General features: G+C 44.0%; 1 protein-coding gene across 1 annotated transcript; it reads left to right on the top strand.

Moving 5' to 3' along the window:
• The first annotated feature begins 1,500 nt into the window (after positions 1-1,500).
• On the top strand, positions 1,501-14,807 carry ipo9 (importin 9). The gene is made up of 24 exons (XM_079185584.1): positions 1,501-1,709; positions 4,027-4,088; positions 4,245-4,331; positions 4,446-4,647; positions 5,040-5,128; positions 5,393-5,479; positions 6,044-6,163; positions 6,390-6,490; positions 6,712-6,770; positions 6,850-7,001; positions 7,097-7,195; positions 7,857-7,963; positions 8,085-8,224; positions 8,400-8,562; positions 9,435-9,661; positions 9,957-10,105; positions 10,270-10,398; positions 10,597-10,872; positions 10,957-11,123; positions 11,618-11,751; positions 11,887-12,006; positions 12,095-12,205; positions 12,333-12,412; positions 13,249-14,807. Exons 1-24 carry the CDS (start codon positions 1,550-1,552, stop codon positions 13,357-13,359), a joined length of 3,132 nt encoding a protein of 1,043 aa, XP_079041710.1. The 5' UTR covers positions 1,501-1,549; the 3' UTR covers positions 13,360-14,807.
• The last annotated feature ends 576 nt before the right edge of the window (positions 14,808-15,383 follow it).

The following is a 15,383-nucleotide window of genomic DNA, read 5'->3' as shown; positions in this document are numbered from 1 at the left end:
TGAAATAAGGTGATTAAGAAGCCTTTTGTTACATTTACAGAAGTGATATAAAAGGGGATCAACAGGACCACAAACTGCAGCCTCCAGAATGACTAAGGTTGGATCAAGACCTCTCTAAACAATTTCAACCAAACCTGAACATTAAACCATGAATGAAAGTCAGTTTTATTGACTCCCTGTTGTATCAGACGGCATAAGTTTCAGCTAGGTGTGCCTAATAAACTGGCTACGGAGTATAAACTAATCCCTGTTTCTGACACCCAACAGTCTGGAGGATTATCACTGTTTTTTTACCCTGAAACTTTTTTGCCAAAGTCGCATCCTGCACAACTCACTTTTCACAACACAAGGGATGTGTTTTATTGGAGGGTACAGAAGCATTTGGGGCTGAAATTCTCCTGTTTTCTAAACTTAATAACTTTGATGGCCACCGTGGCCTTGATATGCAGATGACATCAGGGCCTTCTTTCCCAGGTCTCACAGAGTTGCATTGTTTAGAATAATACACTTATTATTCACTGTAGTGTGAAAGACAAAACATGAGTACAAGTATTGAAGGTCTTGATATAGGCCTACTAAGACACCACCAGGTAAGGAGAACTAGTTTTTCAGCCTTTGCAAAGGATACGTGAGGTTTTAGTCCAGCTTTACGTTCAACAATATATCACAAAACACACAGACTGGCTTTCCTGGAACATGTTACTGATGTAAAATTCAATATATCGTTATTTCATTTACTTCTCTGGCTTAATCCTTCAAGATCTACACTAACAATGTGAGAGAAGAGCTTACATTCGCTCTTTATTTTTAAGTCAACACCTCGCCTGAGTTCTGCACACAGGCTGCAGCAATAAGAAGAAACCACATCTGACTTTCTCCTTCTATTTTGGCATCAAGTGTTTGGCCACAACCGCGCCCTGCCTGCCAGGTTTGATCCGTGGAGAGGATTGCAGCAGTAGACTTTTAACTTGGGATTTGAGGTGTTTTTTGACATTATTGTCAATGTTCCTGTTAGAATGATTCCACCAATTTCTATACTATATATTTAACAACACAATTTACTTGTAACAATGCGTCTAATGTTTTAGCCACAAGTTACTGTATGCATTATAGTCAGTGTGGCGATATAATCCACGTTTATGGTATTTTATTGATAACTTTGTCAGGTATGGAAGCAAATAAGGACCATAGAAAATTGTAAAAAATTTAATACCTACCTTTGAAATGTACCCACTACTGAATACTTTATTTTGAAATGCAAACACCACCGCTCTGATGTTACTGAATTGTATTATGTGGCGTTAAGTCAATTTAAAGTTCACGATAAGGTGTAATTCCCCCCCGCTCCACAGGAGGGAGTCGGAGTTTAAAAACATAGAAGACACGTGGGCCGAACCGGCGGACAACATTCGCTTCCTCCCGTGAAGCCCCGCCTCCACGTTTCCATGCATTGGCGCGCTTCGTCGCTGTGGCTCTCTGCTCCTCCCCGGGTGGCGGATGTAGTGGTGGACTGACTCTGTAGCGGGCTGCGGGTGAAAACACGGCAGGGATGAGTGCGGCGGGTAGTGCTCGGTCCGGTTCGGCCGCCGGCCCGGTACAGCAGGGACTGAAAGAGGCTCTCATCGAGACGCTCACAGCCATCCTGTCTCCGGTTCAAGAAGTGCGCGCCGCCGCGGAGGAGCAGATCAAAGTGCTGGAAGTGACAGAAGGTGAGTGGTAGCCACTTTCTAATCGCTAGTTAGTGACTTAACGGCCGCTAGCTACCCGGTGCTCTCACTCACTAACGGCGTGGGCCTCTTCAGAGACGAGCAGCACGCGGACAGCTGTCTGCTGCGTTCTTCGGTGCTAACTTTGGCTCGTTTGAGAAGTAGCTAACAGTCAAAACGTTAGCCGTTGGACTAACTAACTGCCTCGGCTCCTGAAAGGCCATTTTTCCAGAAGTTAGTGATGACCGAGCTTGTTATGTTGATGCCTTGCTCAAACATGACGCGACCTGACAATTCACCATCTAACCGGGTCACAACTGTAGTCGTTAACTTTCGCTCGTGACGTAAAGTAAGTTACAGTAAGCACATGGGAGGGAGGGAGGGAGGGAGGGGGGGGGGCAGTGAGGGATCGGCCTCAACAGCACAGCAACAGGGTGGGCAACGGTTTATTTGACGTTCAGTTAGCGTTAGGTTACGTCATCTCCACGAGCTAAATCACAGCTTTAACGTTTCCTGGTCTCGAGCGCGTTGGAATTCGATAAGGTAATTTTGTAATAACCGCACGAGATGAACACCCTTAATTCACCTGAACCAACTGTTTATTAAACCCCATATTAGATGCCAACCGACTTCCAAACGTCCTAGAAGTAACGTTAATATTACTCCCTAAACTGAATCTTATTCATTTATTCCACGGTCACTATGGCAACCACAGAATGCCCTGTGACAGGTTTTCCCGCGAAGACGTCTCCCGCAGCCTCGCGTATCATCAGCACACGAGAGACAGAAGCTACTGTCCCAGAGTCCATTCATACAATGCATACTACTATAAAGTACTTATATATGGAAACATTATCTGCACCTGTGCATTACTGCAGTAACTGCCCCAAAATGAGCTGTCTTGCTCCTCCCAGTCGCAGTTATGTTGATATGAGTTTAAATACATGTTTCCACCAGTATACATCCACCTTTAGAATTATTTATGCATCAAGACTACAATATAAAGTGATACAAGCATAGTGGCACCGTATGTCTCATGTTTATAGTTGTGTAATAACAGTGAAAGGGTGATGAAGGTAACTAAAAGCCCTGAAAACATCTGGAGGCTTGAATTGTGTGATTTATTAGCAGATGTTTTGGTTTACAAAATCAAACCAGTTAAGTGCTCTTCCCTTCTGGCAGTTGAACAAACTGTTTACCTATTGCAATTGTATTTAGCAGTGACACAAGTGGCCTGTTTTATGTTGCAATTGCCATTAAAAGGCCCATAAAGGTCTCAAAATAAAGTTGAGGAATTTACAAAGACCGTGGACATGAACTTGACAGTATGCCTTATCTAAACAATTGGTGACAGTTGGTGTATCGTGAAAATAATACCAATGTATTTTATGTTGATATAACTATAATTGGGACATATACAGTACCTGGTGTCTGTAGCTTTTACTCCACTAGACTTCCCATTGTCTGTCCCGCTGAAAGGCTAAAATTGGACAATGTCTGTCTGCTGCATCGCAGCGAGGCCGACCCTCTCCGCTGGCCCCTCTCTAAGGCAGACGCTCTGGACGTTTGTCAGCACTAACATTGTCTTCTGGCGCCTGATGTCACTCTTAGTAAAAGCCAGTGAGAGAGAGAGCTGGATCAGAGCTGAGGTCTGATACTGATCCTGAACTGTATTTATCACACACACACACACGCACACATTCTGCATGCCTGTCAGGCCATGTTCAAACCGGCGTACTCGTTATCTTTAAAGCTCATCGGTTGTTGGAATGTTGTTAGCCGTGGAACCAAACTGTATCAGTGTTGTTGTACACAGGCTCCCAACAACACACCTACATATTTGTCATATTTAGGTCCAGCGAATAGAATGTTACATGTTTGTTTGTTTTGACTGTATGCTTTGGCTTTTTCTGCGTTGTATTTCTTTAACATGGCATCACAGAGTGGCCTTGTTGTCGTCATGTTGCAGCAGCTGTTTCATGTTCCAGAAGCGCTCTCCAGTATGAATTCTGGATGAAAGGAAAAAAGACACATCATTTTCATGCTTTAACAAGAAAAGTCTCTTTGATGAAAACAAATGATCTAAACGACTTAAACAATGACATCATAACACACAAAGGAACACGTATAAAACACAACATATTAAATTCATTAAGTCGAGGCGTCATTGGCAGGTTTGTTTGAAAGTCTAATTTCTCCTGTTCATCAGCGTCGTCATTGATCATGCTCTTATCGTACAATGCATCTTCTCAGCGCTCTCATTTTTACATTCAGGAATTAATTCTTTTTTTTTGTCTTTGCTGATATGTTCATATTGTAGAGTTTGGTGTCCATCTAGCAGAACTCACAGTTGATCCTCAGGGAGCGCTCGCAATACGTCAGGTGAGTGTAAAACAGTAAACGTTTGTAAAAGGGTGTCCCGCCCACACGTGCACGTCAAACATCTGACCGTACCTGACTGTGATCTGTTTCACGTATGTGCAATTTAACAGATGTCACACTCATTCCTCGTGGCCGTCTTGTTGTCTGTGTTTACAGTTAGCATCAGTTATCCTCAAGCAGTATGTGGAAACTCACTGGTGTTCCCAGTCAGAGAAATTCAGGCCTCCTGAAACTACAGATCAGGTAAACCATTCTTCATCTAAAATACATTTCTTTGTCTGCTCCGAGCAGAAAAGATCCCAAGAGGGCTTATTTTGTGAGCCAAATGCTGTCAAACTCCTGTTGTCCCTCTTCCAGGCTAAAGCCGCCATCAGGGAGCTGCTGCCGAGCGGTTTGCGGGAGGCGATCAGCAAAGTCCGCTCCAGTGTGGCGTACGCCGTGTCGGCCATTGCCCACTGGGACTGGCCCGAGGCCTGGCCACAGCTGTTCACCCTGCTGATGGAGATGCTGGTCAGCGGAGACGTCAATGCTGTGCACGGGGCCATGAGGGTCCTCACAGGTATATATAATAAGACACGCAGAAACGCACCAAATTTACACAATTGTAACAACACAATTTTTTCCAATCCAATTAAAACGTGTACAGCCTCAAAACAGTTTTGGTGCATTTATATCTCAATTTCAATCAGTTTCACACATGAGTTTTAAATGTAAAAGTAAAAAGGATGAATGTTATTGTATCAGTAGTTTAGGTATCAGGCGTGAACACGTGGGATCAGTGCATTCTCATTAGTTATTACACTGAGTTTTACAAATATTTAGTTAATTCTTACTTCAAAAGAAAGACATTATTGAGGTAGAAATCCTCCTTTTGACAAATACTAACTTTAAATACAACATGCATGCTTTAAGTGTCTGTTTGTTTAACAACGTGTTGTGTGTTAAATCCAGAGTTCACTCGGGAGGTGACGGATACACAGATGCCGCTGGTGGCTCCAGTCATCTTACCTGAAATGTACAAGATCTTCACCATGGCTGAGGTAATGCTTCATCTTTCATCTCTGCTGGTCGACGGAGGGTTACAATCTATTTTGGCACAACACAGTGTTTCACTGTTTCAGAAACGCTTGAATTATTCTTCAGCTACTTTTAGCATTTTCTTTCTGGATGCACACATCTTGTCAACAACTAGTAGGAGCGGTACACTTCTATGTTACTGATGATATCCCTAATTGATCTGCTCCTTGTTTGTGTAATATGAAGGTTTGTCTGTCTTTTTTTATTAACTTGTATAACTGTTACAGGTGTACAGTATTCGTACGCGATCCAGAGCAGTGGAGATATTCACCACCTGTGCCAACCTCATCTGTGCTATTGAAGAGCTGGAGAAGGTGAGACATGTCATATGAATGAGTGCATAATACATTTAGTTTGAATTATTTATATTATGTGATTAAACCACCTTTGACAGGGAAACGTTCCATCTCATTGAGTTGCAGTTAATCATTTACTTTAAAGTTAGAGATGCACCGATTTCCTGCTTTTGTATAAGTAAATGGTTAAAAGTTTTAAATAGATAATGAATAGAACAAAATACACATTTTAGATTAATATTGTCTTTGAGTCTTATGCACACAAATTTAATTTTCCATGAAAGTAAAGTTACAAATATGTTTATGTATGCTGTCAGTTCTAGTTCTTAGAAAGGTCAGTTTTTTAAAATAAAATGGGAATCGGCCAAGAAGGTTACAAACAGTGCGTCTAAATTAAAAAGAGATAACTTCACACAAACCTGAGGATAGACTGATTAGAGATCAGTGTTTGGGGGAATTGTCCTCATGTTGTGCCACATTTATATGGCACATACATCTTTTTACGAAAAGAAAGTGACATGCGTGTCTAACTTGTCAATATCCTAGTTGTAATGTAACTGTACCTCTTCTCTGTGTGTGTAGGGTGCAGCCAAAGCGTTGATCTTCCCCGTGGTGCAGCAGTTCACAGAAGCGTTCGTGCAGGCGCTGCAGATGCCTGATGGACCCTCGTCTGATAGCGGCCTCAAGATGGAAGTCCTCAAGGTGAGAGATCCTCACAGACCAAAGAGTCATCGAAGAGTTGCTCGCCGTCACCTTCGAATGTCTCAAATCTTTTTTCTTTTTTTTGTTTGTTTAAATAGTACATTTTCAGTTAAAGTCACAAATCATGAAGTTTGTCCTTTTTTTTTAATGTAACTTTTGTGGAAGTGGTTTGTTATTTTGAAACTGAGGATTTAAATCAGTATTTCTTCTTCATCCTCTCTCCCAGGCGGTAACGGCGTTGGTTAGGAACTTCCCCAAACCCATGGTGTCCTCCATGCAGCAGATATTACCCATCGTATGGAACACACTGACTGAAAGTGCAGCTTTATATCCTTTACAATGCCAAACTGTGGAGTAGCTAATCATTTCTTCCTGGGATCACTACTGCCGTTTGTGTTGTAACAGCATTGTTACGGGGAAAATAGAACCAAACATGATGTATAACTAGCGGCGAGTGTGTATCCTCTCTAAACCACTAATCCACCTCACTACAGCAGTAGGTTGCAAAAATGTTTCTGAAGTGGAGTATTCCTTAACCATGTGTTCACTTATGTGAGAACAGAAGTCAACTACACAGAAGAAGTGGATGACCCGGTAGACTCAGATGGTGAGCAGCATAACATTGGTTTGAAAATGTGCAGCATTAAAAGCTCCTTGTCAATCCTCTCATTGGCTCCTTTTTGCAGGTGAGGTTTTGGGTTTCGAGAATCTGGTGTTCAGCATCTTTGAGTTTGTCCACACACTGCTGGAGAACAACAAGTTAAAGAGCACGGTGAAGAAAGCGCTGCCCGAACTCATCTACTACGTCATCCTGTACATGCAGATCACTGAGGACCAGGTGAGGAGTATTGGCATGAACGCATGAGGTTTAAAGTGCTGTCGAGTGGGAAGGTGCATAGATGGAAGTATGTGTTAACCTTGTTGTTTCTTCAGATCAAAGTGTGGACAGCGAACCCCCAGCAGTTTGTAGAGGATGAGGACGATGACACCTTCTCCTACTCTGTCAGGATCTCTGCTCAGGACCTGCTGCTGGTGAGATAAAAACCTTCAACTCTTATTGTAACAAATTAAACCAATCTTTAAAGCCCGAATAAAAGAAGTGACTTCTTGTGTAACTGTATAGCTGAGAGAGTTTCATTAAAGGTGCCGTGTGTAGGATTTGATTCGATTATCCACTTATGAAAACGTACATTATATTCCATTTCTGCCAATAGATTCCCTTAATTGCCACACACTGTCACTGTAAGATCACCTTTAGCATACAAAGTATCCCAGGGCGCTTTTCACATCCAACCTGTTTGGTTTCTGTGCATCAGTCACTATTCATGTTGAACCAGGTCCAGTCTAAAAATTCTCCTTGTTTCCACACCGTCCTGGAGAAATACGCCTTCTTGCTCTCCTTTCTCCTCTCCTACACGTACAGCCTCCGCAAACACTCGAGGCCTCCGGTGAACCACGTTGCCTTAGTCCTTGAAAGCGACGTACGAACAGTTTTTCTTCTTCTTCTCTGCAGTGTTCAAACCGTAGAAACGCTGAGCAGCGCTCTCGCATGTAGAACAGGGGTCATTAATGTCCAGCATTTCCAAGTTCGCAGATGTTTCATTGCCACTCTTTGCACATCGGCTCACTCCACGTGCCTCTGGTCTCACTCAGAGTGTGCATAGTGACGGTGACCTGTGACCTCTGCTTGCAGGCTGTTGCTGCAGAGTTTCAGAATGAGAGCGCTGCAGCGCTGGCAGCCGCAGCAACCAGACACCTCCAGGAGGCTGAGCAGGCTAAAAACAGTGGCAACGAGCACTGGTGAGGAGAAACGTCTCAGTGTCCGGTCTTAAAACCGTGTTGAACTTTGTGCCCCCTTCCTGCTGTAACGTCACCTGCGTGCCTTTTAAGTCAGAAAATGAATGTGTTTTTTCAAAACTAGGTGGAAGATCCATGAGGCCTGCATGTTGGCCCTCGGCTCCGTCAAAACCATCATCACAGAGAACGTGAAGAACGGTCGCATCCAGTTTGACATGCATGGCTTCTTGGCCAGCGTTATCCTCGCTGATCTCAACCTGCCAGGTGAGTCCCAAACCGACCCTTAGACGTGACCAACAACACGGCACAAAGAACCTACATCGATCTACCACAACTACTAACTTTCTGAAGTGTATGCGATCGACATTACAGCATATTAAATCCTCTTTTACTCGTCTTCTCTTGTGTTGTTCTTCACCGTGTCTTTTCTCTTGACCAGCGGCGTCTCCGTTCCTGCTCGGCCGGGCTCTGTGGGCGGCCAGTCGCTTCACAGCCGCCATGTCTCCTGAACTCATCCAGCAGTTCCTCCAGGCCACCGTCAGCGGCCTCCACGACAACCAGCCGCCGTCTGTCCGCATATCCGCGGTCAGGGCCATCTGGGGGTGAGCAAGTGTGTGTCTTCAACTGTGCAGACACACAAACAGAGTATGAATGTGATTTTTTGTTATTTAACACGGCGAGCATGAACAACTTTATCTGGAAGCTAGAAGACACAGAACAAGCAGTTAGACGCCTCAATCTTCCCATTGTTGGTGCTCAAAGTACTAAAAAAACCTCTATTAGTTTAAAAGCTTTCTGGCAGAGTTAGCTGACAATACAGCTGAACACATTCTGTCACGAACCAGCAATTTATTATCTTGAAAAACGTTTTTTAATTGTCCAGACTAGACACAATTGTTTCCTCTGGTATAGGCAGAATTAAGGCAATAGTGTTATATTTTTCTTGCTGAAGAGTAAATTAAAGAATTTAAAATTTGTGGAGATATTCATGTCTGTATATTAAATACGGCGCTACAGCCTCTCAGCTTAGCATAAAGACTCGTGTAAACAGCTAGCCTGGCTCCGTCCAAAGCTAAAAACACGTTGGTTTTTGCATGCATGTTACAGACCAGATGTTACATGTTAGTTACTGAGCCTGAGAGATGCTGCTAGACTGATGTTCTTAGTTTGGAATGAGCCAACTAGCTGTTTACAGACTTTATGCTAAGCTAAGCTCACCGGCTGCTGGCTTTAGCTTTTAACTGAGCATTCAGAGATCAGAGTGGTATTGATCTTCTCATTTAATTCTAAGGAATAAAAGTGTCGATTTGTACAGGATCTTTCCCCCATCACTAAATTGTGAATTAAATAATCGTGTCAACTAGTTAAATTGCAACTATCATCACAGATGCAAGCATTTCAATAGTTTGAAAGTGTCACGTAAACGTGTTGGGTGGATACTGCCTGTTCATTGACGACTACATTCCTCCTCCAGGTATTGTGATCAGCTGAAGCTGTCAGACAGCACCCACGTCCTCCAGCCCTTCCTCCCCAGCATCCTCGAGGGACTGGTCCAACTGGCCGCCCAGTTCAGCTCCGAGGTGCTCACCCTCGTCATGGAGACTCTGTGCATCGTCTGCACCGTCGACCCGGCCTTCACCATCAGCGCCGAGAACAAAATCTGCCCCCTCACCATTGCTATTTTCCTTAAATATAACAATGGTACTGCTATAGCTCCTCTAACCACGTTCTCTATGAGACTTCTACTACTTTCACACCGTACTTCAACTTCCTTTTTATTTTATTCCACATAATTCCTCTTTTTAAAGGTTAAATGTAGTATTTTAAACATCTTTAATACTTTGACATGGATCATCAGGATTCAGTTTCTCTCTGCAGAGTGTGGCACCCTTTTCAGGACTTTCCAGAGAAGACGTAGACATCTTAAGTTTAGAGACACATAGATTTGATTTTTCTCTTATCTTCTCTCAGGCCTTGTCTCCTCTCTCCTCCCCAGACCCTGTTGTGGCGTCCCTAGCTCAGGACATCTTTAAGGAGCTGGCACAGATCGAAGGCTGCCAGGGCCCCATGCAGATGCGTCTCATCCCCACGCTGGTCAGCATCATGCAGGCTCCCCCCGACAAGATCCCCGCTGGACTCTGTGCTGTAAGCGGCTAGTGGCTCAAGTCACATTGTTCGTCTGAAACTTCCCTTTGTCTAGATAATGTTACAGGGTCAAACTCGGATAATCAGTTCTGCTTTGCAATGTAACATTAAAGTGGTTTCCTGAGATTAATAACACATTTTCTCCACCTCTGTCTGCACGCCAGACGTCTATCGACATCCTGACCACAGTCGTCCGAAACACCAAACCCCCTCTCTCGGAGATGCTGGTGTGCCAGGCCTTCCCCGTGGTGGCACAGTGCAGCTTACGCACCGACGACAACACGATAATGCAGGTAAACCCAACGGCGTTTTTGCGTTTCATCCAGACATGAGCAACAGGAGACGAATTATGTTTTCCAGCAAATGTCATGAGCTACTTTCACTAAAAATACCACTTCACATTAATTCTCATCACGCATTCGTGTTTTGGATAGAAAATCCTCTTTCTTCTTTTTACTTCTGCTCTTTCACCACTTTCCTCTGCTCTCCAGAACGGAGGCGAGTGTCTGCGGGCGTACGTCTCCGTCGCCCTCGAGCAGGTTGCCCAGTGGAGGGACGAGCAGGGGAACAGCGGCCTCTGGTACGTCATGCAGGTGGTCAACCAGCTGCTGGACCCCCGGACCTCCGAGTTCACGGCCGCCTTCGTGGGCAGGTTGGTGTCCACACTGATCTCTCGGGCGGGGACCCAGCTCGGGGAGCAGCTGGACCAGATCCTCCGAGCGATTCTGAGCAAGATGCAGCAAGCTGAGACTCTGAGTGTGATGCAGGTAGGCGGGGGAGACAAAGCCGGTTGAACCATCAAACCTGTTCCGGATGTGTGTGTGCTAACCTGGTCTTTGATCTCTCTTCAGTCTCTGATCATGGTGTTTGCCCACCTGGTTCACTCCCAGCTGGAGCCTCTGTTGGAGTTCTTGTGCAGTCTGCCCGGCCCGACGGGGAAACCTGCCCTGGAGTTCGTCATGACTGAGTGGATGAGCCGACAGCACCTGTTCTACGGACAGTACGAGGGTAAAGTCAGGTCAGACATTTTCATTCATCATTGATACCTAAAACATTTTTAAATGTGAACCCATGAAGTAAATTGAACCTACAGCCAAAGTTTATTTATAGGCTGATTCACAGTTTGCTCTATCAGTCACATCACGCTCGTGCTAGCGGTCTACAAGTGCTAAGAACCACCAATGATAAATATAGACCATGTCTAGTGCTGCCTGCTGTAGGCAAAGAAAGTTACAGCTGTTGCTGTTTTAGCACGTTTTCTTTTATATTTATGTTCATAATATAATGCTTTTTTATGTGATTAAATGCGTCGTACAAACTAGTTATTTTTTAGCATAACTCTGCCCTTAGACTAAAAGAGCTGGCACTTTTGTGATTTGTTTTCTTTATTTTAATCTTCAACAGGCATTAATTGTACTGGAAGCAGAAACTGCCAGTTCTTTTTTTCCAACATTGCCACATATCTGAAACCCTTTGTCGTCTTTGTGTTTATTTATTTTTTTCTTCCTTCAGCACGGTGGCTCTCTGTAAGCTGCTGCAGCACGGCCTCAACACTGACGACAAGCGTCTCCAGGACATCGTGGTGAAGGGAGAAGAGATCTACAGCCCCGAAGACGGCATCCGCACACGCTCCAAATCTGCCAAGAGTAAGCCGGCAAATGGACCCAGAGATGGTTGAATCCGTCCATCTCATTACGTCCACGCAGCGACACCAGCAGATGTACCACCGGACGGTGCTCTGTTACTCTTCTGCTCTTCACTGTTCATTTCTCCTCCCGCAGACCCAGAGAGGTGGACCAACATTCCTTTGCTTGTGAAGCTCTTTAAGTTGATCATCAATGAGCTGTCGACGGTAGTGGAGGCGAACGCCAGCAGGGCGAACGCTGGCGACTGGACCCAAGGTGAATACAAATGATACAAATGTGATAGAAGTGCGGTTGTTGTTACAGGACAGCGGACATTTTTAGCAACCAGCTGTGTTTGTCTCAGATTCCAGCGGTATGTGGGAGGAAGATGAAGAGGGGGGTGACGATGATGAGGAGGAGGATGAAGGTCTCTCAGGGCAGCTGCTTTCTGATCTCATCTCTTCAAAGAAATACGGTACCAGTATCTCCCCAGTGCCTCAGCGATTCCTGTATTACGTCTTCAAGGCCACTTGGTGCTCATACTGTTGTCGTAGAACTTTGTTTCGGGTCACTAAGTTTCCTGGTGTGGTCCCGTCTTACAGATGATGATTATTACGAGGATGACGATGATGAGGATGATGCAGATGCCGTGAAAGACCCCATATATCAGATTGATCTGCAGGTACACTGACTCTAATCTGTTAGTTGCACACGTCTCATTTTCAAAATGTAGCAGCAGGTTAATGATTGAAGCGCTTTGCTGAAGATTTGTGCTCTTAGGGGTGGCTGTTATGATGAAAACCATCTATCACGTAATATTTAATTTCATATATTTCAAATATATTGTGATGTCGTCCCTTTTCTGTCTATTGATGGAAGTAGCTATATGTAAAATCAGTCCTGCTCACTGTGTTCTCAGCGTTGCCCACAGTGGCCTCTTACATCAGAGATATTAAAGCGATCGTCACCACAGTTTAAACTATCTGGCAAAATCTCTGATGGTAGATAAATGTATATATTGTCTCTTGGTTTATTTTGTCATATTGCCCGACCGTTTGTGCAAGGATAAAAGTCACTACAGGACACAGCTAGTCAGGAGCCGTTTACTTGTACGTGCATTGGTCTTGATGTTCTAGATGATCATCAGCCACCACGGTGGACGTTAGTGCAGTATGCAAGCTACGAATACTGGCTTGCTTACTGCAAAATGCGACCGGATGCAGTTGGACATCCTAGTATGTTTGGCATGCTGCATGGGACAAACTAAACAAATAGTATGGTGGTATGTTTTGGAGCTCAGGAATATACAATTTGGTAACAACTAAGGAGCAATACAATTGTTAAAATGTCCAAGTATTGATTTTATGTGTGAGGGTGTTTTCTGTCCCAGAGTGTCAAATCCGATCAGATGCTCCAATTATATCGTTACGGGATTGTTGCAGCCGTTTGTTTCCAGGACTCCAGAACCTCTGATGTCCTTTATAGTTGACCTGCACTGTATCCCCTGTCTTGTCCCAGGCTTACCTGACCGACTTCCTGACGCAATTCGCCCAGCAGCCATGTTACAGCATGTTCTCAGGCCACCTCACCACCGTGGAGAGACAAACCCTGCAGTCTATCGGCCTCTAGCCTCGCCGTCTGCCGCTCCAACACATCTTCTTCCATCTAAACTCTCTCCTGTTGGCCCATCAATTATACGCTCATGATGAATTTACAACCGGGCAAAAGAAAGCGGAGAAATGGGATGATGGCCCTGGTCGAGGAAGGAAAACCGGGTTGAAAGAGATGGACACGCACTTACCCATAACCCCCCCCCCCCGTTTCTACGCCCTCGGGATGGGACGAAGGACTTTGCCGATGTTAAAGTGAGGAGGGTGAAGAGGCGAGAGACTGCCTCGGTCAGTTCTTGAAGAAGGTCAGAGTACTCACCGTTTTAGAGTAATTGCAGACCGGAGAGGAGAGGATTGAATAGAAAGGCCGAGGCTCCACAGTGGGACAGGTGAACCATGAAATATGAACGGACTATTTTGCCATGTTCTATTTGTAACTTAGCCTGTTATTTTTGTGTTTCTGTATAAACCGAGTTAAATAATGCAACGTGGAAAACACTTCCGAGAGACTTTACACCGATTTGAAGGAAAGACAAACAAACAGACAAACCTGATCTTTGGGGGAAGGAGGGAAAACACTGGCGCCCCTTATATTCCAGAAACAACAGCGACTGTTTCTGACAGGAAATTAAAAGCTCTTTGGCCGGCTGTCGTGTCTCGAGGTTCGGTGGGTATGTGGGCAAATTCGGTGTTGCCATGGTGACTCCCAGCATTGTCATTTCCTTGTACACCCGTTGAAATTTGCGATGGAAAACATTTCTAAATAAAAGTCCCCGAAAGGACAACCTTTCCAGATCGATTCCCAGAATCCTCTCTTGTCTCCCCGAGCTGTGAATAATATTAAAATATGCAGTTTTAAAGGCACCACTTGAAATAAATTAAGAAGAAACTACAACAAACACATAGCTGCACTATACACTGAATAAGGGCTCACACTAATATACCCAAAATAAATAAATATTAGTAACAGTTTGTACTCCCTACAAAAATAATGTGAGGTCGTTAAACTTCATGATACTATTGAGAATGAGCCTTTTACAGAGAATGCATTTTAGGAAAATCAGAGATGTAAATGATCAAACTAATGACAGCTGCCTCCATGTCAGGGTTTACTATTGTGCGTGCTGGCTGCCTGTCATGACAGAGATGCTTGAATACAACAGAGTTCATGTTATTAACGCCTGTGTTCTGAAGGTGCATTCAATGCTGCGCGTACACATGAGTGACTTGTGAACTTTGAGCAAGGGAGTGATTTTCTTACTGAGAGGCCAGTGAAACTTGTAACCGCCTCAGTCGAAATTACACTAAACGATTTCAACATCACACTCGAAGCTATTTCTTAATAATATTTGACATAGTTTGGAGTCCCTGAAGTCCTTAAAGGTAAATGTCTTTAAATGTCCTTTAAGTGGGTGTACATGGTGACACTGTATGCTGTATTACAATAAAACTCTGGTAATATTAAAAGTCCAGCATTCAAAATGTTACTTCTGTGAATGTACATACTAAGTATTAATCGCCTGTACTTTTAAGTTTGAAAAGTAAACCTACTGTACGTTATGTAAGCAGCTTTTTTTATTGTGGTGATTTTAAATACTTAATTCAAAGTCAACCTTATAGTCAGTTCTGCCTCATGTAGCTACATAGTACATATAGGGAATCAGAATGCTGTTATTTTAAACCACTGTGTTGGTGTATACAAGTATTAAAACAAAACAAGGAAAATGCTAGGATAGAAACCAGATACTATTCAAAAGAATATTTACCTTTTAAGCTGAAGTTTGGGGGTACAACATCAAGGCACAGAACCACTATAGTGCAAATAGGGATTTTCTTCGTTGAGTGCAGAGGTGTGTGCGTGTGTGTATATGTTTGTATAAAGAAAGTTCTTATGGCTGGTGCTGTGTGGGTAAGTTACAGTCCACACTTTGTGGAGAGAGTTCAGCATCCTGAATCCTGTATCGAGCTGTTACCCTGGCTGGTGGAGCAGGCTCAGAGGCTCCTGTGGTGTTTTCTCCCAGATGGTAGAGACTAGAGGCTGTT

This window comes from Pholis gunnellus (genome assembly GCF_910591455.1).
Source record: "Pholis gunnellus genome assembly, chromosome: 3".
Taxonomy (NCBI): domain Eukaryota; kingdom Metazoa; phylum Chordata; class Actinopteri; order Perciformes; family Pholidae; genus Pholis; species Pholis gunnellus.
This window is presented reverse-complemented; position numbering and strand designations above follow the sequence as displayed.